Here is a 25,707-nt window from a genome sequence, read left to right as displayed (position 1 = left end):
CAGACTCAGACTCTGGCACGGGGCCCAGGATTGCACCTTTCCAACCAGCTCCCAGGCGGGACCAGTGCTGGATCTGAAAACACACTGGACTGGCCAGACTCGGTCTCCCAGAGCCTCTGCTCCCTGCTGCAGTGTGGGGATAACAGTGAGACCCACATACCTCAGAGAGTCTGCTGTGTACCTGCAAACTGTGTCCAAAACCCAGTTCCAGTCACCAGCACTGAAGAGGGTCCCAGAGCCACTGGGCTCTCACTGGTGGAACTGTTCCACAGCTGGCCGACCTCCCCAGCCACTGCCTCTGCCTCGAGTCCACAGTCAAGCTGCTAGGCATATGGGGTCCCAGGGGAAGGGCAGCAAAGGTGCTGCCAGGGCAGCCCTCCCACCTCCAGCACTGGTCAAGCTGGGAACAGGCTACTCCACCCAAAACCAGCTGGCCTGAGCATCCCCGCCTAAGAACAAGCATCTCTCCAGATTTGACGAGCATCTCCCGGGGCCAGCACCCAGGACAGCCCGCAAATACAGTCCACAGCTGAGCAAGTTTTCAACGGAACCCCCCCACATCTGCATATTAACTTCTAGGTGTGTGCCTGCACAATTAGAGAGCACGACAATGGAAAGTGTGAAATGATCAGGGGTGAAAGAAAGGTAAGCAGATCGATCGCCTTGAGCACACCCACTTTGGAGCACCTGAGAGTGTCTGAGAGCGCATTGGTCCTCACCACCCCAGGCATCGGCAAATCCTGGGCACCCTGCTCCTAGGGCACACCCCCACGCCTGCCTGGAGCCTCTGGTTGGGTGGTGCTGAGGGACTGACACCTTGCATCCTGGACAAGCACCCCAGGGCCTCCTGGTGCTCCCCACCCCAGGGAGAGAACCAGAGTCTCGTAGGAAGGTCAAGGGCTCCCATGGGGCTTAAGGTCCAGCTCCATGTGGCCATGAGCAAGTCATTGAACTTTCCTAAGGCTCTGTCGTCTCATCTGACAAATGCTAGTCCCTACCTCTCAGAGTATGGGAAAGATGAAATGATGTGCCTACCGTCTTGGCACAGCGCCAGGTGCCCAGCCAATGATACTCTTGCTAACTAGCATTTGAAGACGGATTAAAGCCAAGTCTTTTGTGGCTACTGAAGAGTGTGGACAACGAACCAAGCAGGTGGGATGATGTGTTGGATGGAGATTAATGGAAAGAAGTGTACCTGTATTCGCCACCTTCTCATGGGGGCGCTAGGGCTGAGTATATCCACCCATTTCATGGGCCTATTCCATCTAAATCTGGGAACTTTACAAACTCTTGAAGCACGCTCAGAATAAGGGGGGGGGGGGTGATCTCTGGGAGCACATCTTGGATAACTGGTCGTCTCCAGCAGCTACGACTGTGAGTACCTTTCACTTTGTATAGACAGAAATGTTTGTATTTCCGTATTGTCGGAAGGTTTGATAATGGCCTGTACTTTTGCAATCTTTAAAAAATAAGAAATATTTTTTTAAAGGACATAAAATAGAAAGGTACCCACGAAATAGCACACAATCCCATCAGGCATCCAATATTATCAAAAGAATATGCAGTTCACCCTTGAACAATATGGGGGTTTGGGGTGCTGACCTCCTGGGGAAGTTTGATAATCCACATATAACTTTTGACTCCCCAAAAACTTAGCTACTAATAGCATGGCTGACTGGAAGCCTTATCGAGAACATCAACAGTCCAGTAACACATATTTTGTATGTTATAAGGTATTATATACTCTATTCTCATAACAAAGTGAGCTAGAGAAAAGAAAATATTATTAAGAAAATAGTAAGAGAAAATACATTTATAATCTATAAATAAAAATAAATAAAATGTAAATAAATACAAATTTCTTAAAATTTTAATAAATTTTTAAAAATTATTTATTTTTAAAGAAATCCACAAGAAAGTGGACTAGTGCAGTTCAAATCCATGGTGTTCAAAGGTGGGATGTATATTAAAAACCAAATTAAAGGTGCACTAAATGAATAAGACTTTTTAAAAAATATTCCTAGAAGGCCTAGCAATGGCACAATTTTAAAAAATAGAATAGAAAAACTGCTCCCCAAAAATAAAACATTCAAAGTAGGGCTAAATTGAGGGCAAAGTAGTTAGGGTTGAGTTTCAAGCAAACTGACCATGAAGGAACTTGAACGCCAGAGAAACTAGTTTTAAGGGGACTGGCAGGGCCACACTTGCTTCCCTGAAGACCCTGACCCCCAAGCAGCAGAAGACAGGGCACCCTGAGCAGCTTCCCAGCCCACCCCTCCCAGAGCCCCACAGAAGGTATGGCTAGTGAGATTTACTGGGCATGGGGGGCTGGGGGACAAAAGTGACAGAAGGTAGTGGCCAGTGAAGGGGGCCTGGGGAAGCACCCCAACCCTGATGCCCCATCTCAGGGAGGGGAAGGAATCGTTTACAACAGGGGTGGTGTCAGATCTGCAGCCCCAGATGGCCCCTGGCCAGGCTGCTGAAATGGACAGTAGGCTTTGGGCGCAGGAGTGGAAGGGAAGGATGACAGAGACAGAGACAGAGAGAGAAAGACAGCCAAAGACCATGAGAGAGTCTGAGATACCGCTGGTGAGAAGTCAGGAGGAGGAGGAGACGGGGAGAGAGATACTTACTTCACGGTTTATCCGAATCTTAATGAGGCCAGTGAGGGAACAGTACAAAGCAAAAGAGACAGATATTAGGCCAGAGGCAGATGGAGGTGGACGGAGCACAGGAGTGGCCAGGATGGGCAGTGTGAGGAGGGGAGGCAGAGCAGAGACCGGGGCCGGGCTGGGCCGGAGAGCGGGGAGTGGCGTGAGTCTGCCGCGGGGCCCACGGGGACACTGAAGAGACCCAGAAGGGGCCCGTCACCAAAGCTGCCCGAGTCTGAAAGGCCAGGCCCAGCCCGTTTCCCAGTCAAGGGAGAGCATGGGAGGTAGGGGAAGAAGGCAAGGAATTCTGGAAAATAGGGGGCAGCGTATCGTTCTGGCCCCCGGAGGTAAAGAAGAGGGACAGGAGAGGTCTCCCGAGTCCCTGACTGCCCCACCTCCCAGGTACACAGCTTCCTCTCCCTTCACTCCTGCTGCTCCCTACGCCCACCCTTTCCTCTCCAGTCACCCAAAGGCAGCTCAAAGCCCCCGCCTCCGTGCAGCCTGCCACGGCTAACTCTGGCCATACCACTCGCTTGCTGTGTGACCCTGGGAAAGTCAGTCCTCGTTTCTGGCCTGTAGTTTCCCAGCTCCTCTGAAATGGTTTTACCTATAGATACGTTCATGTGTCTCCCCCACTAGAAGCTACACATGGAAGGAAAACGGGGATGGTGTCTACTTCCGGTGCCCAGCACAACGCCTGGCACATGGTATGCCCGAAATAGATCTGATAAATGAATAAATGATTCTCTCCCAAGCCCGGCTTGCTGTCAGGGTGGGAGAGTCTGCCCAGGGTCCCTGGGCCCTGACCCATCTCGCCTTCATTCACACCTGGGGAGCAGATTCACCACATCTGCACAGGCCTCCTGGCTGCCCTGCCCTGGCCCTAGCCCCTTCCTCTGGTCCAGCCAGACCAGCAGCTGCTGCTGCTGCAAAGGATGGCAGGAGAGCCTCATGGTTAGTAGCAAAGGCTTGGGAGACACAGACAGGCTGAGATCTGAGTCCCTTTTCCCCCAAGCACTAGCTCTGTGACCTTGGACGAGTAGCTCCACCTCCCTGAGTCTGTTTCCTCACCTGTAAAGTGAGGTCGCGATGCTAACTACCTCGTGGCATGATTTCAGGGATTATAGAAATGAAATCTTTGATATAAAGTGCTTAGCACAGCGCTTGGCACCCAGTACCTGCTCCATAAACATGAGTTGTTATTCTTCAAGTACCACTCTGATCGCAGTCCAAATGCAGCAACTCCATGGGACCCCTAGGGAAAAGCCCCACCTCCTCGGCCCGCCTTCTGAGGCCTTCACCACCCAGCCCCTGCCTGCCTGCAGCCTACTGGTGAGTCATGCACATCCCAGCTTGGTCCTGCGGTGAGAGGGGCTCCTTCCTCAACTCCAGGCCTAGCTGTCTGCCCACTCCCCTTCTTTCTGCTTCTTGGAAGCCCCCCCCACATCTGTCCGCCCTGCAGGAAGTTTTCCTGATGGCTTTCATCTGCCCTCCCCTCCTCTGAGCTCCCTGGCACTGACTGCAGGAGGAGGGGACACTGTGAACCCCCACGTATTCCCTGCCAGGTCGCTGGCCTGCCTGGGCAGTGAGCCTAAAACGGGCAGGGCCAGGCCAGTGGAGATGACGGCGAGGCACTCACGTCTATGTAGTTGGCGTTAATGGAGTCGGCATCGGGGCCTCCCATCATCGGGGGCAGTTTCACTCGGTGCCGATCATCTGGAAACACAAAGCAGGGGGCCATGGGGTGGGCAGGGACTGAGCAGGGGAATGCAGAGCTAGGGCAATGAGGGGAAGCTTCCAGAAGGCCAGAGGCACGGCACAGGCAGGAGAGCCAGTGAACCTCAAGGCTCGGGGCTGACCAGGAGGCTCTCAGCCCCGGAGGGGGCATGACAGGCCAGGCATTAGAACCTGGGCTGCGGCACCAAGGGGGCCCAAGGTCATGTGCTACTCGGGCAAGTATTAGCTGTGTGACCTTGAACAGAGAGCTTAACCTCCCAAGCTTCAGTTTCCTTATCTGTAAAGTGGGGGTTATAATATGTGCCACATCACTGGGCTATTGAGGAGTATGTAAAATAATGGGTGTAATATTCAGCACATGGCTTGGCATGTGGGAGGCCCTCAGTAAGTGGCTCACTCCGGCTGTTCTCCACCCCCACCCAGGTCCCTCCCACCCATGGCCCCAGACCCAGGCCCTTCCCCAAGACTCACAGGCAGGCACGGGCTCTTGCCGGCTGCCCTTGACCTTGTCTTTCTTCTTTGTGGCATCCCAGCCTTCAAAGAAGCTCTGCCAGAAGGGAAAATAGAGGGGTAGTCAGTGGGGGAGGGAAACCCCTCCCCTCGTAAGACCCCATCCATAACAGGATGGGAGCGGGACCACAGATAAGGGCCAGATGCAGGGTTCACCTTGGAGCCTGAGATCAAGTCACTGCATATCCCTTTATCAGCAAGGGACTAAGTTAAAAACCAAGCAGCGTGCAGGGAAGGAAGAGAGAAGAGTGGGGGGCGGGTATCAGAGTTCACAGACACTTCAGAGCAAGGGTCAGGTTTAATGTACACATAAGGGGTTTGAGTTGGGAAGAAGGCAAAATGAGGTCAAATTAAGATTAGAATAAGGCGGTGTCAGAGTCCAGGGGGAGGGAGAGTGGGATTTGAATCAGAGTCCCAGTGGAATTTAGGATGATAGTTAGGGTCAAAGTCAAGATTGGGTGTTAGGTTAGAGGTCAGGGCCCCTCTTGGTGTTCAGAGTCATATTAGGGAGAGGATGAGGATCATGATCAGGGTCCAGATGGAGACTGAGAGAAGACTGGAGATCAGATTTCAAGTCACGATCAGGACGAGTGTCAGAAACCAGGTCAGTCCGAGATTGCGGTCAAGGTCAAGGTAAAAAAAAAAAAAATTTTAGGTTGAATTAGGGACTATCAGAGCAAAGGTCCATCCAGGGCGAGGCTGAGGGTTGCCAGGGTCTGGGTCCACAGCGAGCAAGAGCCAGGCAGGGTCCCGGCAAGGCATCCTGGCTGGCCTGGGACCCCGCACCTCGTACTCCTGCTTGAAGCCATAGCCCTCGGCCGTCTTCATCTGGTTGATGTGCTGCAGGAGGTCGGCCACACGCACCGCAGGGTGCAGCTGTCCCGTGTGGTATGGGGAGCCTTTCCGGCCACAGGGACGCCGCGGGGAGCCTCCCAGCAGGCTGCTGGCCTCGGTGACCCCACTGCTGCGCTGGTCTCCTGCAGTCAGAGAGAAAAGGGGGTTCCTGACGCACACTACCCCCTTGCCTGGGGGGCCCCATTTGGACTTGGGGTGGGGGAGGGGTGCATGGCCAATGCGGATGTGGTTCCTGGAGCCAAGCAGCCTGTCTGGGCCCACCCTGTGCGCCCCCGGGGGCAAGTCCCTTCCCGTCTGCATTTGTTTTTCCATCTGTAACATGAGCAGGCTGGGTCACATGGCCTCTGAGGGCCCTTCTGGCCCAGCCCTTCTGGCCCTGCTGTGATCCTGGGGTCCCCTGACTCCCTCCTGTTGCTCCCCAGCCTGGACCACCCCACTGTGACTTCCCTGAACTGCCTGCAGGGGGCAGCACTCAGCAGAGCCCAGGAGAGCCCCCCCTCTTCTCCCTCTCTTCCAGAGAACAATCTGGAACAATTGGCAACTCCCAGTAATTACCCCCATTCAAAGACAAGCAAATCCCGAAATTAGCTGCTGCTGCCACCCCCTCCACAGATTAACGGGAGACACCTGAATAGCAGCTTTTCTCCTGCGCCAGCATTTCCATTGTCAGCCTGGGCGGCGGCCTCAGCCAACTGGGGAACAGGTCGAGAGGTTCACAGAGACGCTCATACGCACTCACAGACACACTCACACACATACACACACACTCTGGGAAAACTATCCCCTCCCTCCAGACCCACCTGCTCCCCGCTCTTCTGGTCAGCATCCCCAAGGACATCCCACCCTGGTCCCCCAGCTCAGGCCCGAGGACTGAGCAAAGTGCCCGGCTCGGTCACACCCACCTCTGGACACCCGCCCTCATACATTTAACACTCATTTCTCTCCTCCTGTCCTGGGTACGATGCGGGGGCTCAGTCAAGGTCAGCCCTCCCCATTTCTCACGGCTCTTCTCTGCCCAGGTTCGAGCAGGCAGGGGCAGGTGGGAAACCGGCAGGGGCCCAGGTGCCAGCCCCTTCCCTTTCTACTACCTCCAACACCCTTCTCCTTCTGTTTCTGCCTGTTGAACTCCCACCCATCCGTCAGATCTTAGCCAGAATGAGCTTTCTTAGGGAACCTTCTCCAGCGCCTGGCCTCTGATTCCTACTCATGGCTGACAGAATGATTTATGACACCAGGACAGACTCCTACACTGCTCAACTCCCCCCAAACTCTAAGCCGTGGCTCTTCAAATAACGGGGGACTTCCATACCCTGCTTGAGTTCCCTGTGCCACAGTTTGAAAACTGCCTCGAGGCAGACAGGCAGTATGATGGCGCAGCCCACCCTACCTGCTTCTCCTCTCTGGGGAATCAGTCCCGAGCTACTGGTCACCCAATGTCTGAAGACAATTCCTTCCCATCTGATCCAGATTTTCTAGTTCCTAACAGCTGGAGGGCATGCTGGTTACATGCCGGTTACACCACTGTGGGCAGATTCCCCAAGCCCTTAATTCATCAGATGGAGAAAATAAGGCCCAAAAAAGAGACTTGCCTAACGCAGTGGTTGCAAAAGTGCATTCCAGAAAACACTGATCGTGGCAGATTTCTAAGTGCTACTCCATTAAAAAGGAGACAAGGAGGAAGATAAAGAGGGGTTCTCGGTTTTAAAGGAATCTGTGAAATTCTGGTGGAAAGGAAAAGAAGTCTGTTTTTTCCCTATGAGACCTCCCAGGGCTTCCTACAAATTAGTGTGCATTTCCACTCTCCAAGAGATGAGCAGAAACAGCCACGTTTCACCACCATCTCTCACCACCGACAGCTTTTTTTGTTTGTTTCGGGAAACATCCTCAGGGGAACACAGGGATGATCATGGTGATTAAGACACATGCTCTGGAGTCAGACAGGCCTGAGATCAAATCCCAGCTCCACACAGGACCCTGGGGATGCTACTTACTCTCACTAAACCTCCTTCTTCATGTGTCAAGGGAAGACAAAAACTGTTACTCTCCCAGCCAATGATACAAATATTAAATAAAATAGTGCATATAAAACACTCAGTCCTGTGCCTGGCACATAGTGAGCACCTCCAGCCGGGGCTGTGGACACAACTAGTCCCAGAAAGCCAGGGCAGCTGGCTGGCCAGAGGCAGCCTCCCGTTCTCAGCCCTTCTCCACTGCAAGATCCAACAACATCGGATGCAACATATAGATGCAAAAGAGCATCTACAACAAACACAAGCACCAGGATTTCACGACAAAGGCTATCAGCTGGCTCGACACCCTGGGAGACAGAGGGGTCCCAGTGCTCTCTCTGGAAGCCATGCTGACAGCTCCCTGGGTGGGAGCCCTCCCTGGGGGCTCTCCAGGCGGAGAAAGGGGCAAAGGAGGGTTTTGGGAGTCCAACAGCCCATCCCTGGGGACGTGAAGGGTCAGCCCCGAGGCATCCTCATAGCCACACATGGATCAGCTTGCAATGGCTAAAGACAAGAGGAAATCCCACCTGGTTGGGGTCCTGATGGGAAGGAAGCCAAAACCAAATGCTGGGCTTCTGCCTGAGCCCAAGAAGGACATAAGACATTCTACAAAGACCACCAGAAGGGGTCCCTGGGTGGCTCAGTCAGTTAGGCATCTGCCTTCGGCTCAAGCCATGGTCCTGAGGTGCTGGGATTAAGCCCTGTGTCTGGCTCCTTGCTTGGTAGGTAGTATGCTTCTCCCTCTCCCTCTACCCCCATCCCCTCCTCATGCTCTCTCTCTCTCTCTCTCTCTAGCACTCTTTGTGTCTCTCAAGTAAATAAAATTTTTAAAACAAAACAAAACAAAAAACCAAAGACTACCCGAAGACAACAGGGCAATGAGCGACGATGTCTCCAAGAGGCTCTTCTCTTTCCTGGACCCAGAGAAGACTGGTCTCTGCTCTCCTCGTGCATGAATTCCCCTGTGGGTTGCAAGACACACACTCTCCCTTGCACCCCCCCCCCCCCCCAAGGACCAGCTTGGAGGAAGAGAGGAAGGAAGGTGAGAGCAGCCCTTAGCTTCAAGGTTGCCCCCCGGGGTTTCTTCCAGATGCTCCCCAGTTCCATCATGATTGTGGGACACCTTAAGCAAGTAACCGCAGACAGTTGAGGTTTTGGGAGGAAGGGTTGAGGCCCAGAGGGAAAAAAAACACTGGGTCTGGAGCAGAGAGACCTGAATTCAAATTTGGAGTCAAGTCACTTGACCTCTCTGGCTTCAGTTTTGCCATCTGAAAATGAAAATCTTCAGACCTTCTTTAAAGATGAGCCCTTTCCCTGATTCCCATCTACCTCAGATGAAGACAGGCCCCCAGTTACATGATCGAGGAACACTCCAGACTTTTCCTTCCCTAGTGCAATTAGGAAATAATTTTAAAGAAACATAGCTTATAATAATACCTAATAATATCTTACATATCAAGTGCTTTCATAGGCCTGGCAGGATACTTAAGTCACTTAATCCTTAGACTATGTAAGCATTACTCTCATCCCCTAGCCAAACGAGGAAAAGCAGGGCCCACAAGAGATGAGTTACTTGGTCATTAAGCAACTGCACCAGGATTCGAACCCAGGCCCATCGGACTCTGGGGCCCTGTTGTCTACCCTACTTTCCCTGTGTCTTTCTTCCTGATAAAGGAGAATCTGTGTAGAGGAAAAGAACCTATCACTTATTTAACAAACCCTTTGGCGGACAGAACCCAAAGGCACCCACAGGGGTCAAGAGCTCCAGATGGACAGGGCTCAGAAGGGGTTGAGGGTTTTCACAGGCAGGATTTCAGACACAGCAGAGGGCCCATTCCCACACACTGGGAACATCCCAGCCACCTTCCCCACAGCCAGCCTGCCACCATTTACTCAGCATGAGAAGTCCCCACGGTGAAATTCACAGGCTGAGAATGCAGCAAAATCAACACGGCTTTCTGTTCCCTTGCACCAAAATCTGGGCTCCTCTGTTTGGAAAGCAACCAAGGAAATGGAGGCTGGACCAGTGCACGGCATGGTCCTACGAGACCAGATGGACCCATGGCCCCAGGCTCCTGCCCACAGCTCTGCCATAGCCTGTGGCATGCCTGTGGTTTCCACTCCCTCCAGCAGCCACATCTCATCCAGCCCAGCCCAAAGGCGCCTCAGCCCAAAGGCGCATCTTTTGAAACTCCAGCAGCATGAATTGCTCCCACCGTCCCCACGGCAATGAGTCTGGGCCCCAACTTCCCTAGGCCATGTCTCCCCAGCTGTCAGCAAGCTGGCTGGGAGTGGTGCCCATGCATCCTGCTTCTCTGGGTCTCTCCAGAGGACTCAGCAGCAAGGCATGCGCCCACGCTGCCCCAACTTCCCGCTCTCCCCGCCACCCACCAGAGGCGCCTGCCCAATCACACCTCCCTGTGTGCTCACCTGCACTGGCTACCCCCTCGCCCATGCCTGCCCTTCCTTTCCCAGCTCTGCCTGTCCAGATCCTGCCCATACCTGGCTCCTCTCTGCAACTCAGAAAGACCTGCATTTAAATCCTGGTTCTGCCACTTTCTACCCTTTTGTTAAGTGACTTCCCCTCTCTAAGGCTCTCTGTTTCCTCTCGGCTTCCTCATTTGTAAGGTGAGTTGATAATAGCTACTGCACTGGGCAGGGGTGAAAATTTAATGAGGGAGATCATAGGCACCACATGATAAATAAGTGCATGTCAGTGAATTTGAAAACCTAAATGAAATGGGCAAATTCCTAGACAAGTCATAACTTACAACAAGTGGCTTGAAAAAAATAGAAACTCTCAATAGTCTTTTACTCCTTTAAATAAATTGAATTAAAAGTTCAAAATTTTTCTATAAAGACTGTTTTATGGGTGAATTCCACCAAACTCTCAAAGTATCAATTATTCCAATCTTTCATAATAAGGGTAAAGGAGAAGAAACCTCGGTATATTTTACATGACTAGCAGAATCTTGGTACCAAAAACCAGACAAGGATAGTAGAAAAAAGAGAAAATCATGGGCCAATCTCACTCCTGAATACAGCTTTGAAATCCTGAGCATTATTTTACCTATATTGAATCCAAAAAGACATACAAAATGTAATGAATCATGACCAGGCTGAATTTACCCCAAGTATGGAAGGTTATTTTAGCTTTAAAAAATCTGGAAATGTCACTCACCTCATTAACAACAACAACAATGCACGTATATATGATAGTGCAGAAAAAGCATTTGGTAAGTTTAATGCTCACTTAAATAAAACCTCTTAGCAAACTAAAAACCGAAAAGAACTTTGTTAACCTGATAAAACGTTTGTACCAAAAACTGTAGCGAGCTTTATTCTCAGTGTCTAATGTTAGAAGCATTCCTTTTAAAACCAAAAAAACAAACAAGGATTCCTGATATTACCACTTCCATCCAACCCAGTGCTGGAGATCCCAGCCAGTGCCACGCAGAAAGACAAGGGAAAAGAAAAAGAAAAAAAAAAAAAAAAGGAAGGGAAATGAGACAGAAGAAATAGAACTGCCCATATTTACAGATCCTCTGATCATACTCAGAAAACCTGAAAGACTGTACAGACAAAAGAAAATTAACAAATAAGGTTCTCAAGGACTCTGGATATAAGATCAATATATATACATAAAAAATCAACTATATTTCTCTATATGAGCAACAATTAGAAATGTAATATTTTAAAAGTGTACCATTTGTATTGGGAAAACTGGACACCCACATGCAAAAAAAAAAAAAAAAAATGGAGTTGGATTCTTACCTCACACCATATACAGAAGTTAACTCAAACTAGAACAAAGACTTCAATGTAAGACTTAACACTATAAAACTCTTCAAAGAGGGGCACCTGCATGGCTCATTGGGTTGACTGTCCATTCAACTCTTGATTTTGGCTCAGGTTTCAGGGTCATGAGATCAAGCCTCATATCTGGGCTCTGCACTTAGCATGGAGCCTGCTTGAGATTCTCTCCCTCCCTCTCCTACTGCCCCTCCCCCACCCCCACTTACATGCTCTCTGTCTCTCTAAAAAAATGATAATTGTTTTAAGAGCCAAGACACCTTTCAACAGAAGAATGGATAAAGAAGATGTGGTCCATATACACAATGGAATATTACTCAACCATCGGAAAGGATGAACATCCAACTTTTGCATCAACACAGATGGGACTGGAGGAGATGATGCTGAGTGAAATAAGTCAAGCAGAGAAGGTCAATTATCATACGGTTTCACTTCATTGTGGAACATAAGGAATAGCATGGAGGACATTAGGAGAAGGAAGGGAAAAATGAATTGGGGTAAATCAGAGCGGGAGATGAAGCATGAGAGACTGTGGACTCTGTGGAACAAACTGAGGGTTTTAGAGGGGAGGGGGTTGGGAGAGGGTTAGCCCGGTGATGGGTATTAAGGAGGGCACGGATTGCATGGAGCACTGGGTGTTATACACAATGAACCATGCAACACTACATGAGATACTAATGAAGTACTACATGGCTAATGTAACATAATAAAAATAAATACATTAAAAAATAAAAAGATAATTTCTTTTTAAACTCTTAGAAGAAAACACAGGGCAAAAACTTCATGACATTGGATTTGACAATGATTTCCTGGCTATGACACTAAAAGCACAGGCAGCAAGAGAAAAAAACAGACAAACTGGACCTCACGAAAATTTTTAAAATTTTGTGCATCAAAAGACACGATCCACAGAGTAAAAAGGCAATCCACAGAAAAGAAGAAAATACTTGCAAATCATATACCTGATAATGGATTAATACGTAGAGTCGAGAGAGAACTCCTAAAACTCTACAGCAAGAAAACCCAAAAAACCCAATTCAAAAATGGGCAAAGGGCTTTAAAAGATATTTCTCCAAAGAAGATACACAAATGGTACATGCCCAAGGTGGCATCATTCATCATTAGAGAAATGCAGATCAAAACTTCAGTAGGATACTATGTCATACCCACTGGAATGGCAACTTTTAAAAAGAAAGAAAGAAAGAAAGAAGAAAATAAGCAGTGTTACAAGGATGTGGAGAAATTGGAACCCCTATGCACTATTGCAGGGAAAGCCAGAAGGTACGACCACCATGGAAAACAGTAAGGTGGTTGCTCAAAAAAATTAAAAATAGAACTACCATATGATCCAGCAATTCCACTTCTGGACATGTACCCAAAAGAACTGCATCAGGGCCTCCAACAGATATGTGCACACCCATGTTCATAGCAGCATTCCTAACAATACCTAAAACACGGAGGCAACCTAAGCATCCATGGGTGGATGAATGAATAAGCAAAACGTGGTCCATACATGCCATGGAATATTCATCAGCCCTAAAAGGGAAGAAAATTCTGAAAGATGCTCGAAGATGAAAGAAGCTTGAAGACATGCAGCTAAGTGACATAAGCCAGTCACAAAGAGACAAATGCTCTATGATTCCATGTCTATCAGATAATGAGAGCAGTCAAATTCAAAGACATGGCAAGAAGACTGGGGGTTGCCAGGGGCTGGGAAGAGATGGGAATGGGGAGTGACTGCTTCATGGGACCAGAGCTTCAGTTTCGCAAGATGAACAGAGCTATGGGGTTGGATAATGGTGATGGTTACACATTATACGTGTGTTTAATACCCCCCAAACTGCACACTTAAGAACAGCTAAGGTGGTGAATTCTACATGACGTGTTATTTTACCACACACACCCACACAATGTACCATTTGCAATGGAAATCAAAAATACAAGGGACCTGAGGGTACATCTAACAAAAGATGTGCAAAGTTTTATGGAGAAAATTATCAATAGAGATTCAAGACCTAAATACATATAGGGTTATGTATATCTTCTCCATGGATGTAAAGAAGATGTGTCAGTTCTCCCCCAAACTGATCTAAACATTTAATACAAATCCACCCAACAAAGTTTTCCAAGTAACTTAAAAAGATGATTCTGAAATGTATGAGAGGGACAGGTGCCTGGATGGCTCATTCAGTTTAGCATCAAACTCTTGATTTTGGCTCAGCTCATGATCTAGGGGTTATGAGACTGAGCCCCACATTGGGCTCCATGATAAGCGTGGCGTCTGCTTAAGATTCTCTCTTTCCCAGAGCGCCTGGGTGGCTCAGTCAGTTGAGTGTCTGGTTTCAGCTCAGGTCGTGATCCCAGGGTCCTGGGGTCGAGCCCCTCATCGAGCTCCGTGTTTGGCAGGGAGCCTGCTTCTCCCTTTGCCTCTTACCCTGCTCATACTCACTCTCTCTCTATCCCTCTCTCTCAAATACATAAATAAGATTTTTTAAAAAAAAATTATCTCTTTTCCTATCCATCTACATCTCCCCCATCCTGCTTGCACACAATCCCTCCTTAAATAAATAAATGAATGAAATGAAATGAAATATATGAGAAAGAGAATGAGGACAAACATAGCCAAGACATCCTCGATAAGGAGCAAAGCCAGGAGAACCTGATGTACCAGATACAAGACTTAGGTAACTCTAGTAATGAGGAAATCAGGTATCAACAGATAGAGGAATCACCAAAGCACCCGATCAAAGAGAACGAGGAGCCAAAAAACAGTCCACAGATATATGGAAGCATGATCTGTGATGAGGATGGCCTTCAGCATCACTGGTGAAAATACTGTAACAGAAGCTGGGACATGAATTACTACAGAAAAAAAAAAAGAAAGAAAAGAAAAGAAAATATAAAAAAAAAGAAAATCCTTCATTCCTATGACACACAAAAAATCAATCACAGATGGGTAAAGATTGAAATGCGCCATGCAAAATATAAAAAGGTTTAGAAAAAAAGTAAAAAATATTTTATGACCCTGCAAAGGAAGCGTTCTCGAAGAAAACACAAAAAGTAGAAATCAGAAAGGAAAAGACTGATGAACTTGACTGAATTAAAATAAAAACTTGTTCCTCCAAAGACACTATAAATAACCTGCGGAGATGAGCCACAAATTGAGAGAAGATATTTGCAATTCATAAGTGAAAAGTGATTATCATCCTAAATATATAAAGAACTCCTAAAAACCACTAAGAAAGCAACAGAAAACCTAATAGAAAATTAGGTAAAAGGCATGAACAGGCATTTCATGGAAGAAGAACGCTGAATGGCCAATAATGATTTGAAAAGATGCTCAACCTCATTAGTAATCAGAGAAATGCAAATTAAGACTATAGAGAATTACCATTTTATACAAACTAGTTTGGCAAAAGGGAAGAAGCCTGGCAAATTCTGAGCTTGCCGTGGGGCTGCGGAAGCTCTCACTCGCTGCTGCTGGCTGTGAGCACAGGCAAAGCCACTCTGGGACACGGCTCGGCACCGTCTTCCAGAAGGAAGCAGAAAGGCGCTCTGCAATCCGGCGACTCTACCTCACAGATCTCCCGAGCAGAGGCACCTGGAGAGCCATGTAAGAACATTCAGAGCAGCCTCGTTTGTAATAACCAGAAAACTGGAAGCAGATCAGATGTCGCCGAATGGCAGAAGAGAGAAATCAACGGTTTCACATAATGCATTCACATAATGCATTCACATAATGGAAAACGATACATCGGAGAAAAAAAAAAAGAAAGAAACTAGAGAGAAACACCCACCTCGCCAAATATGGGAAAAACAATGCTGGGTTGAGAAACAGTGTGATTGCATTTGTACGAAGCTCCAAAGGGAGCAAAGTTACACAATACGCCATTTGGGGCTATAGGTACACCAGTAAAACGACTCCCGAGATGGTAAGGAAATTATAGATTCAGGGGTTGCAGGGGGGCATAGTCTCAGGGAGGGACGCCAAGACGGTGTCCTAATTCACCCGTGTGGCTCACCCATGCTTGTTGTATTATCACTGCATGACTTCCAGAAACATTACATATTTTCTTTTGTACAGATCAACACTAAGTAGAATAAAAAGATGTGTGGGCGCCTGGGTGGCTCAGTGGGTTAAGCCGCTGCCTTCGGCTCAGGTCATGATCTCAGGGTCCTGGGATCGAGTCCCGCATCGGGCTCTCTGCTCAGCAGGGAGCCTGCTTCCTCCTCTCTCTCTCTGCCTGCCTCTCTGCCTACTTGTGATCTCCCTCTGTCAAATAAATAAATAAAATCTTAAAAAAAAAAAAAAAAAATGTGTAAGGAGGTGATTGATGACAAGCTCCGGACACATACAGCTGACCCACCGTATTCCGCCTACACACTGGGCACAGCTCTCACTATACGAGATAGATATAATAGCCAGCCTGCTCTCTAGCACACCTTCCAGTGAAGATGACCTTTAGCTCCATTTTGTACACAAAGAAGCAGACACCCAGAGAGGTTAAGCAGCCGTCACCAGGTCACACAGCTAAGGGGATGTGAGAGGCAAACCCAGGTCTATCTGACTCCAGAGTCATCTTTTTTCACCACCGGTCCCCTGCCTCTCCCCCAGCAGCTGCTCCGCAGGCTCGAGACTGCTCTGGTCCCCTTTGATCACACAGCGTCACTCCTTTCTCTGACTCCCTGGAGCACTTCCCACAATCAACATGTGACCTCGAATGCCCCCCCATCCAGGAGTCTATGTCTAAGTCCTCCATCTTCCTAAAGCTCCCCAGTGCAAACAGGTAATACCCATGCCTTGCCGGCATTGCTTTGTTTTGGGTTTGAGATGTACCAGAACTCACTGGAGGGGCTCGGTCATCCTGGCTCGGATATGGAATCCCAGAGCCCCAGGGAAGGGCAGGAGGGCCACGCACTCACCTCGGGGGCTATAGCCATGGGTGTCCATGAAGGACAGGCCCAGCCGCTCATCCTCCTGCAGGGTGCTCTGGTCCGTGAAGCTCCGGTCCACCGCACTCATCATGTGGGTCTTCTCCTGGCGGTAGTTGACAGTGGCCTTGGTCATGTTCACCGGCTTCCTGCAGAGAGGGGTCGACAAGACACATGGGTGCTGAGCTGGGCAAGACAACACCCAGAGGTGGATGGGGAGGCCAAACAGTCAGGGGGCTTTGGCCCCAGGAGACTATCTAGAAGCATCTCCAGATACCGAGAGAGCTTTGCTCCCCAAAACCAGAGTTGCTGCCTCCCCCGCAAGGGACTGGGCAAAGTCCCTCTCCTGGGGACCTTTGCTAAGGACAAGGGATAAAGCCCAGTGGCCTCGGGCTGGAACGTGGCCCCTGTCACTGGCCTGGAAGGCTCAGGAAATGGGTAGGATAGTCACTCTGGAACTACTCTGGTACCACGCAATCACCCCCATCCAAACTAGGAAGATGACCGCCCCAGCTCCAACCCCAGCACGCCCCCATAGCCATCTTCCTTTGCCCCATCCTCACCGAACATGCACCCTGAGAACCCCTCTTCCCCACAATGGAGGGGCACTACAGTCCTTCATGGCAGAGAGTCTGGCTGCTACTTGGCCAGTGCTCGGAAGTTTTCCTCTGGGCAGGGGATGAACTCCAACTGGCTTCTTCCTATCCCCAGAGCCCCCAGGACAGTCCCACCATGGGCCACACTGGACGTCCATATTCCTGCCACTGTGCACCAGTCCATCCAGCCACTGGAAGCAGCGGAGAGAGGAAGCAAGAGGCCCGGTTCCTCCTGAGAGCCTTGCGAAGAGGCCCCCAAACAAGGGCCCTGCACAGCCCAGGCCTGCAGCCCAGTTTTGCAGATGAGAATGGCAGTGTGTGACCCCAGAGGACTAAGAGGGAAGAGGGAGGAAGAGCAGGGGGCATAGTCCATGACCAACATGCTGAGCAAAAGGGAAAGAGGCAATGACTTGGGACCTGTCTTGAAACTACGGTGGAGCCAATCACAGGGAAGGCTCAGGATGAGATCACCATTCACCCTGCTGGGCCCCACAGCATGGAGGATGTGGGGTAGACCTGAGGGAGGACTTCCAGGTAAAGAGAGCTCAGGAACCTTGACCATCAGTGAAGATGAGGAGGCTAAGGAAGGGTTCTTCCCAGGGGCAAATTCCAATCAGTCTGTAGTCGAGAGCTGTCCAAGGCAGGGAAAGACTGGGTGACCCCCAACTACCAAGCTCTGGGCATCACCCTCACCATGGCCCAGGCCACAGATGAAGAGAAGCCTCTGTGGCTGTGACCTTGACCACTGACATAGGAGAGAAGGTCAAGGGGGTAAGAGGGACGGAGAGGGAGTGAGGAGGGGGCAAGGGAATCAGGAGGATAAGAGAAGGAGGAGGAGGGGGTGGGGAACTAAAGGGACCATGACAAGGAGAGAGATGGGGAAGAGGGCAGAGAGAGGGAGGGACAGGCAGACAACAGCAAACCACAGGGAGGTCGGACAGAGGGCTGTGGACAGAGGACAGCAGTCAAGCTGTGCCTAGAAGGCAGTCTCCAGTGGTGTGCCCCAGGCAGGGCTCTGCTCCCTGCCCAGGCCTCTCAGTTCACTTGGGAGAAGTACTACAAACACCAAGCACCCAGCTCCACAGAAGACAGAAGCCGAGGGACACGGGACACAGCCGCCAGGGGATCTCAGGGTGAGAGTCAGCAGATGGCAATCCTGACACTTGGAAAAGTTCTGCATTTAGGGTCAAACAAAAGCTGTGGAGGGTGTGGTTGCTGGAAAAGCTAGTGTGACCCTGGATGGTATGGATGCAAGTAGGGGATCCAGGAGGAGGAGAGAGACCCTGGTCCTCTGGGCTGTCCTGGGGGCACCTGAGCCTGCTCTGCAAGGAAGGAGGACAGGCACAGGTGCAGGGAATGTTCTGGAAGGCTTGCAGAATCAGAGAAGACAGAAGCAGAACACAGAGTACCATCAGGAGACCAGGCAGTCTGAAGGAGCCTGGGTGGTAACCCCAGCTCTGGCACTTCCTGTGACCTCTGACGAGTCCCTTCACCTCTCTGAGCCTTGGTCTCCTCATCAAGGAGGGATGACGGCAGGTGCTTCTCAGAGTCCAGGCCCAGAGAAGAGCCCAGAAATGATGGGTCTGAAGAGCCTGGGGCCGCCCGGTTAGAAAAGGGGCTCCTGCTGACCTAAGACCTGTGTGCACCGTGGGGACAGCTGCCAGGGAGGGGGAGGGCCTGCCCCAGACATGCGCACACACGTGCCTGGCTGTGGACCCCAGCGAGGGACTGGTGCGAGGCCCTGCACATGAGGAGGACGACCTAGGGCCCGAGGGGACAGGGAGGGGCTACTTACGGGTAGTAGGAGTAGGCATAGTGGTCCCTCCTGGCAGCGTGCAAAGAGAACAGCACAGTTGGGCCCATGGTCTTGCCACACGGTGGGCTGAGGGCAGTGCCCAACCCGCAGGGAGGGGTCTGCTGCTCTCTGTGCTGGGGAGGGTGCTGGCCAGGGACCAGATGGGTCAGGAGGACCTTCCCTGTCCCAAGGGCTGGCTGGGCTCAGTCGTTGAAAACCAAGACCCGAAGCCCCTTCCCGAATCTTCCCCGAGCCCGCTGCTGGAGGGAGGAGGAGGTGGGGAAAGGGCCTGGGGAAGCAGAGCTTTCACACAGTCACACACACAGACACAGAGAGAAATATGCACACTTGCACACTCACACATAAACAGACACACTCACATGGCTACACGATCACACACAGACACCCTCCCTCGCATGCCCACAGGCGCCCCGACTCCCCACTGCAGCCCCACCCCTCAGGGCCAACACTCCTCACACCGGCAGGCCCCTCTGCACACACCTGTGCCTGGGAGGGAGCCCTGGCTGGGGGCGCGGAGGTGGGGAGAGGGCTCCTACTGGACTCTGGGGCAAAGGTGAGGCCCACCCTCCCCAACCCAGACTGCCCCTGCGTGTGGGGTCCATCAAAGGAGCCGTGCTGCCCCCTCTGGGCACCCAATCCATGGCTTGGCTCTGATCCCACTTCACAGGTGGGGAAGCTGAGTCCCAGAGAGTTGTGGTCCTCCTAGGCCTCTCTGGGGGGTCAAGGGCAGAGTTTAGACACCTGTCCTAAGACCCGGACCCCCAGAGCCAGCTCCCTCCTGAGGCCCCCTCCAGGCACATCCAGGGGTCCTCCACTCACCTGCCCCCACACCTCCCCACCAGCAGGGACCCCTGGGAATGGCCTTCCACAGGGACTCCTGCAGACTGGGGGAAGGGAAGGAGACAAGAGTGAAAGGCTGAGGCCCAGCAAGGGCAGGAGAGTGGCTGGAGGTCACACAGCACGTCTCCTCTCCTCCATCCCAGGAGAGAGAGGAGGGTGCAGGCCTATGGCTGGTCACGGGGACCCCAATGAAGAGGGGGAAGGTGGAAGGAATGGCGTCCTGGTCTCAGCTGTAACATCATGACTTTTCAAGAGCCTTCCACAAAGACTCCCCCAAAATTACCAATTCTATCATGTCACCTTTACCCTCTCTCTGTTACCCTCTCTTTTCACAATCTGTAATCATCTGTTTGTGCTGCTTCTAGTTTAATGTCAGGCTCCACACTAACTCCAAAGGACAGCATCTTCTCTTCTACCCACTGCAGGCTCCCAGAGCCCTGGACAGCACCCAGGCCAGGAGGATCCCCCAATAAATATTTCATGGAATTAAGTAATCAATAAAGAGGGAAAATAAATAAAAGAACTCCACCTCTGTGAGCGTCCCTATCCTCCCCCAAAGGAGTGAGATTAACAATGACCCCGCCCAAGGGCCCACTGTCAGCCCAGCTCCTCTCGCCTCTCTCCACCTGCTGAGCTGGGAGTTGGGGGGAGGGGGTCAGGAGGACCCCACTCCACTGGGCCAGGCCCTGGGGATCCACAGCCAACAGGACAGAAATTTCTCTGCCCTCATGGAGCTCTCGGTCCAGCAGGGAAGAAAAACAACTGAGCCAAGCACTCTAAGAAAAAGAAAAAGTACAGGGAGAAAAAAGCAAAGGAGACGGGTGGGATTCTGAAAGCAGAATAAGAACTGTACCAGCCTGGGGAGTTCGCCCAGCACAGATGCCTCCAGGCTCATTGCCCACCCAAGCAGGACAGAATGGGGAGCCTGACCACCCCCCCCCCCCCCCCCCCCCCCCCCCCCGCTAGCGTCTCCCACCCCAGGCCATCTCCTTCCTCCAACAAGGATGCACAAGGGGGAACCAGGTATCAGCCTTCCCTCACCGACCTCCTAATCTGCCTGCGACATTTAATGTGGGCCCCTCCATGGCTGGCAGGCCTGCTCTGTCCCCCGACAGTGCAAGGCAGACTGGAGGAGCCCTGAGGGGCACGGTAGACCCTGAAGGCTAGGATAGGATTTCAGAGGGGGGGGGGGCTGCATGAGGTGCTGGAGAATGGGACTGAATGGCTTTTAGAGGAAGGAAGTCTGGGGAGATCCTCAACACTCCGGGGGTAGCCTGGAAAGGTTTCCGGGATAGCACATGTGCAGACTCACAGCTTCCTAATGAGGCTCCAGCAGCATCTCTGACCCATCCTGTCCTAGGCCCAAGGCTCTCTGCAGAGGTGGGTGACACCCTCCAGTGGGCCCATCCTCTCTCCTTGAGGATCAACTTCTAAGGCTTCAAATACTACCTACAATGCCCCAGGATCTGACCTGTCCCCTACAGCCCTCACCATCTGCCCCCTCTCCACCCCACCGCACCCCAGTCCCCCGCAGAGGAGGAGTGCAGATACTTGTTAATTCTGGGCATCTACTGCACGCTGGCCACAGTGAGGCCCTTCACATCCGGGCCCAAAGGAGCCCGGGTTTTGTCGTCAGGACTGGCTTCAAACCAGACCCTGTCACTTACCAGCCAAGTGACATGTCAAGTCGCTCAGTTAGTTTCCTCATCTGTGAGAAGGGGCTCAGACCTGCTTCGTGGGTCGGGATCCAAGAAGGAAGAGTTCTCTGATGTATCCTGATGCTAGAACAGTGCCCGGCCCACGGCAGGGGTTCAGTAACTAATGTTCTAACGGATGGGCGTGTATAAAGCCCTGGGCGCACGGAAATCCGCATTAAATGACAGAGTTTAGAGTTTATCTCAAGAAGCTGTGCAGGCACTAGGGAAGGGAAAAAATCAGCTTTACCCCTTGGACGGGCCAACCCCACCTGGCCGGCAGGCCCTACCACCGGACTCCCTGGGAGAATGTCTCTCTGCTGGTACCGGGCCTCGGGAATGGCAGCTCTGGCCAGTTTTCTGCTAAGTAGGCCAGATCCTACTTATCAGCTCCTGGTAGCCCTGAGACCCAGCAGCAGCCCCGAAACAGCTGTGCAGAGGCCAGGTCCAGAGAGGACTCCCCGGATGACCCCGGGCAGGGTCATGCCCCCTGGGACCTCGACACCTCCATCCTCCCATTAGTGTGCTTGGACCAGTGTCCTGGGGCTGCCTGGCGGGGAATGACGTGGAGGGGACGGGAACCAGAGTGGTCTCAGAAGCTTCCCTCACTGCTCCACCCAGAGGCTCTGCCTTCATCTGTTCCATGTACTGGGCCTCCTACGGGAGGCTGAGCTGGTGTTTTGAAAACAGGTTCTGTTGCTTTAAGACAATCTGAAAACCACTAGACTAGATGTCCTTGAACTACCAGGCATCTCTCACCTTCTGGGTTCTGAGCCTCCACAGTTCTAAATTCTGAGATCTTTAGAATCCCAAATCCTGGATTTCTGGAACTGAAATTCTAAGTTGTGGATTCTAAGAGGTTCTGGGATTCATGCTGCCCACTGTAAGATGCCCTGGGAAAGGCAGAGCCAGACCTTGGAGGCCGGGGAGGGGTGGGGGGCAGGAGCAAGGTCTCCTCTGAGTCATGGGCCCAGGGAGACGCCACAGGGCTCAAGAGTACAAGGGTCCGGGACAAGCTGAACCCCAAGGAAGATGGGGCCAAGAAAGAACTGTGGTTCAGATTCCTTGGCTTCAAGGGGAGTGAGCAGCACCCCCACAGCTCAGGGTCAGCACCACGACCCGGTGGTCAGGGCAGACAAGACGGCAGAAGGTCTGCAGGGGGCTGGAGATTCAAAGTCAGGTCACCTCCACTCCCTCCCCCACTGGAACAGCCCAGCAGGCACAAGAGGGCAGTGCCCACTTACAGCACAGCTCCTTGGCAGCAGGCATAGAACGCCCTTCCCTGGATAGTGGTACCTGGCACCAGCCAGACCTGAGCTCCAGCCAAGCCACTCCAGCACAGTTTCATTTGCAAAGGCTCTGGCTTCCCGTTGCCTGGCTTGGGCCCGTCCTTAGGCCTGATGCCCAGACTGGCAGCCCTCCACACTCACCAGGCGGCTGCCCTCCCAGGCCCCAGCCTCTGCTCCTCTATGTCCACCAGCCTTCTGAGAGAGCCTTGGGGAAGTCATGGCATCAGCCTCACTCACCCCTTACGGATGATGACAATGATGGCCCCCAGGAGGAGGATGAGGACAGCAAGTCCCCCTGCACAGATGCCCAGGATGAGTCCCATCTCCTCCGATCTCTGGGACACCTCCAGGGGTCGCTTGCTTTCCTTGCAGGCAGCTGGGGAGAATAAAGCATGACAGCGGGTCAGAGGGGAAATAGGGACCACCTACCTACAGGGTTTGAGTCCCAAAGAAGACACTAACACATGTGCACAAAGAAAACTGCTCCCTATCCTCAGCCTGCCGGCGGCCTTTTGGTCCAATGTGCCCCCTCACCATCCTTATAACTGCTGCACCCCCATGGACCCCATCAGGAAGAGCTCCCCGTCCTCTCTACTTTCCCAAACCCTCCCATCCTTCAGTGGACAGGAGATGGAGGCTGCCCGGGCCTTCAGACTCACTCTCCTGCTCTCCTGAGAGGCAGTGGTGGGGAGAGAATTATGTACCTAGGGCCTACTGAGAGCATCTCAGGAAGGGGGACCAGCCACACTCCCTGTCTACACTGCAGGGTCCACCTCTCCCCCACCGCAACAAAGGGGGCAGATACAGAACCCAGAACCGGTGCCCAGTGCCATCACCCCCACAGCCCAACCATAACGGTTTCCCCTCCTCAGACCTGTTTCAGGCCGCTGCCAAAGCCCCTTCTGTGACCATGAGCGGAGAGAGGGAGATTAGCCCTACTGCCCAGGCTAGGAGAAAAAGTCTTTCAGGTGGGACAAACAGGGACCTGACCCAGGACTGCCAGACCACTCTCCTCTGCGCCCACAGCTTTGGGAGCTCGGGACCCACCCCCCAAGAACCCAGAGGGGAGGAAACCTTCTGCTAAAGGCCAGGAAGGAACCTAGGCGGGCTTACCTTTCCTGGCGATGCGGATGCAATTCAGCCGGGTCTCCTGGAGACAAAGATGGGGGTCTCAGCAAGACAGAAGCCCCAACCTAACCCTCCCCAGGTGGATCCTTGGGGAACTTGTCTTGGGCCTGGTCAGGGCTTGTCCAGTGCTCATTGTAACCAGAGACACCCGGCCCCTCCCAGAAGGAAAGAAGGCCTGAGGGGGAAGCAGGGAGGGGAGGGCGGGCCCCCCCGCAAAGAGGACAATGACTTAGGGAAGGGGAATGAGCTCAGAGGGAGCAGGGGAAGAAATAGTGTGGGAAGGGGGTGGCCATGGGGCTGGTTAAGAGGGGCACCCCGGGAGGAAGGAGCCTGGTGAAGGGGAGGGCTTCCAAGAAGAGGTGGGTGGTGGGCCTCACGGTCTGGGGAAAGCAGGACCCAGAAATGGACCCCTGGAGAGAGGAGCCTAAGACTGACACTAGTGCCTCAGGGAGGGGGCAGAGATAGACTGGGGGCTTAGACGTAAGAGAGTCTGGGGTAAAGGCTCAGGAAGGGGAGATGCTTTAAGAGAAGCCTGAGGTCAGGAGGCTCAGGGAAGGAGGGGAGGGTTCTGGAGAGGGGGCGGGGCCGGGGGAGGGGCTCTGGCCTCCTAGGGGGCTGCTCTGATGGCTCTGAGGCCTTGTCCCCAGCCTATCCCCATCACAAGCCCTGTCAGTCCCTCACCCCCTTCAGGTGGCTTGTTGCCTGGAAGTAGATGAGGTAGGCCTTCCTGGGCTCAAGCGGTGGGTTCCAGAAGCCACGATAAGTCTGGTTGTCACCCACGGTGAAGGGCATGGCTTCCGGCAGACTGCTGGCCGCCAGTTCTGCCCCAAAGTAGTGCACCAGGCCACGGGCCAGCGCCGCGTCAAAGGTCAAGGGCACTGGGAAGCAGTCCTGGCTGCCTGGCTCCCGACGCAGCCTCCGCTGCCGCTCCTCCTCCACGATCACCTGGTACACACTGGACAAGGAGGGGACAGGACAGTGACCCCAGGGCCAGGAGATAGGGAGAGCCATCTGGTGTGGCAAATGGCATGGGCTTTGGGGTCAGACCCAGCCTGGGACTAATCTTGGCTCTGCGTCTTACTCACTGGGCAACTCACTTAACCTCCCTGGGTCTCAGTTTCCTCCTCTGTAAAGCAAGCGTGATCACAGGACTGTTCCACGAACTAAACGTAAGGAAGGAGGCAAGTTTCAGAAGCAGCCAGTGCCTGTCAGCTGTTAGGCCTGTGACTAAGGTGGAAAGAACGCAGGCCCTGCTCAGTGGCACCAAGCCCTAGAGCCCCACCCTGGCTCTCTTCGACCCGTGCTCCTGTGCCTGCCACAGGACCTGCGGACCCAAAGCCTCAGGCTCCACCCCAGTACCCACGGCTCCCTTTGGGCCTCTGGGAAGGACAGTCAGACACTAAGTGTTCATTCATTCAGAAAGTGCATGAGCTCAGACGCTGGGCCCATGATAGGTGGGCACTTGGGGACCTAGGCTTCCTGGAACTGACCTCCAGTTAGAGAGACAGTCATAGAGCAAGCAAGCAAGGCCACACGAATCCTGCCTCTGGTACTCTCCCAACGTGGAGGGACCTCGAGTCTGCAACTCGGAGACCGTCATCTCCGGGTGCTGACAGCTGATCTGTGTTCCCTTGTCCCCATTCCCTCTGATGTATGTCTCCTGGTCCCGACTTGTGTGTTTCTATTTATTTTTATCAGTTTACTGAATGCCCTTTTGCTGTGAGCTCCTCCAAATCCTCGGTGGAACAAAGCCGAGAGTAAATAAGCGAGTGCTGACAAATACAAATATTTCTAGTCACAGGCTCTGTCACGTCTTGGCGTGTGACACCCATTCTGA

At 52.3% G+C, this 25,707-nt stretch overlaps 1 protein-coding gene across 10 annotated transcripts in view; it reads right to left on the bottom strand.

The window, feature by feature from the left end:
- The window catches only part of PTPRU (protein tyrosine phosphatase receptor type U), a 77,265-nt gene that overhangs the window by 13,802 nt on the left and 37,756 nt on the right, over window positions 1–25,707 (bottom strand). For 3 of the 10 annotated variants that reach the window (XM_059376920.1, XM_059376921.1, XM_059376924.1), the window contains exons 12-20: window positions 24,552–24,825; window positions 23,856–23,892; window positions 22,980–23,118; window positions 18,899–18,928; window positions 16,499–16,656; window positions 5,685–5,875; window positions 4,860–4,935; window positions 4,291–4,367; window positions 2,634–2,651 (exon numbers count right to left, since the gene is read on the bottom strand). In XM_059376920.1, coding sequence (XP_059232903.1) covers window positions 2,634–2,651; window positions 4,291–4,367; window positions 4,860–4,935; window positions 5,685–5,875; window positions 16,499–16,656; window positions 18,899–18,928; window positions 22,980–23,118; window positions 23,856–23,892; window positions 24,552–24,825 — 1,000 coding nt within the window. The remainder of the gene's footprint in view (window positions 1–2,633; window positions 2,652–4,290; window positions 4,368–4,859; window positions 4,936–5,684; window positions 5,876–16,498; window positions 16,657–18,898; window positions 18,929–22,979; window positions 23,119–23,855; window positions 23,893–24,551; window positions 24,826–25,707) is intronic. The other 7 variants (XM_059376930.1, XM_059376922.1, XM_059376925.1 and 4 more) reach the window with 4 other exon arrangements.

Source organism: Mustela nigripes, chromosome 14 (genome assembly GCF_022355385.1).
Source record: "Mustela nigripes isolate SB6536 chromosome 14, MUSNIG.SB6536, whole genome shotgun sequence".
Taxonomy (NCBI): Eukaryota; Metazoa; Chordata; class Mammalia; order Carnivora; family Mustelidae; genus Mustela; species Mustela nigripes.
Note: the sequence above shows the minus strand (reverse complement) of the source record. Positions and strands in the feature narration are given on the sequence as shown.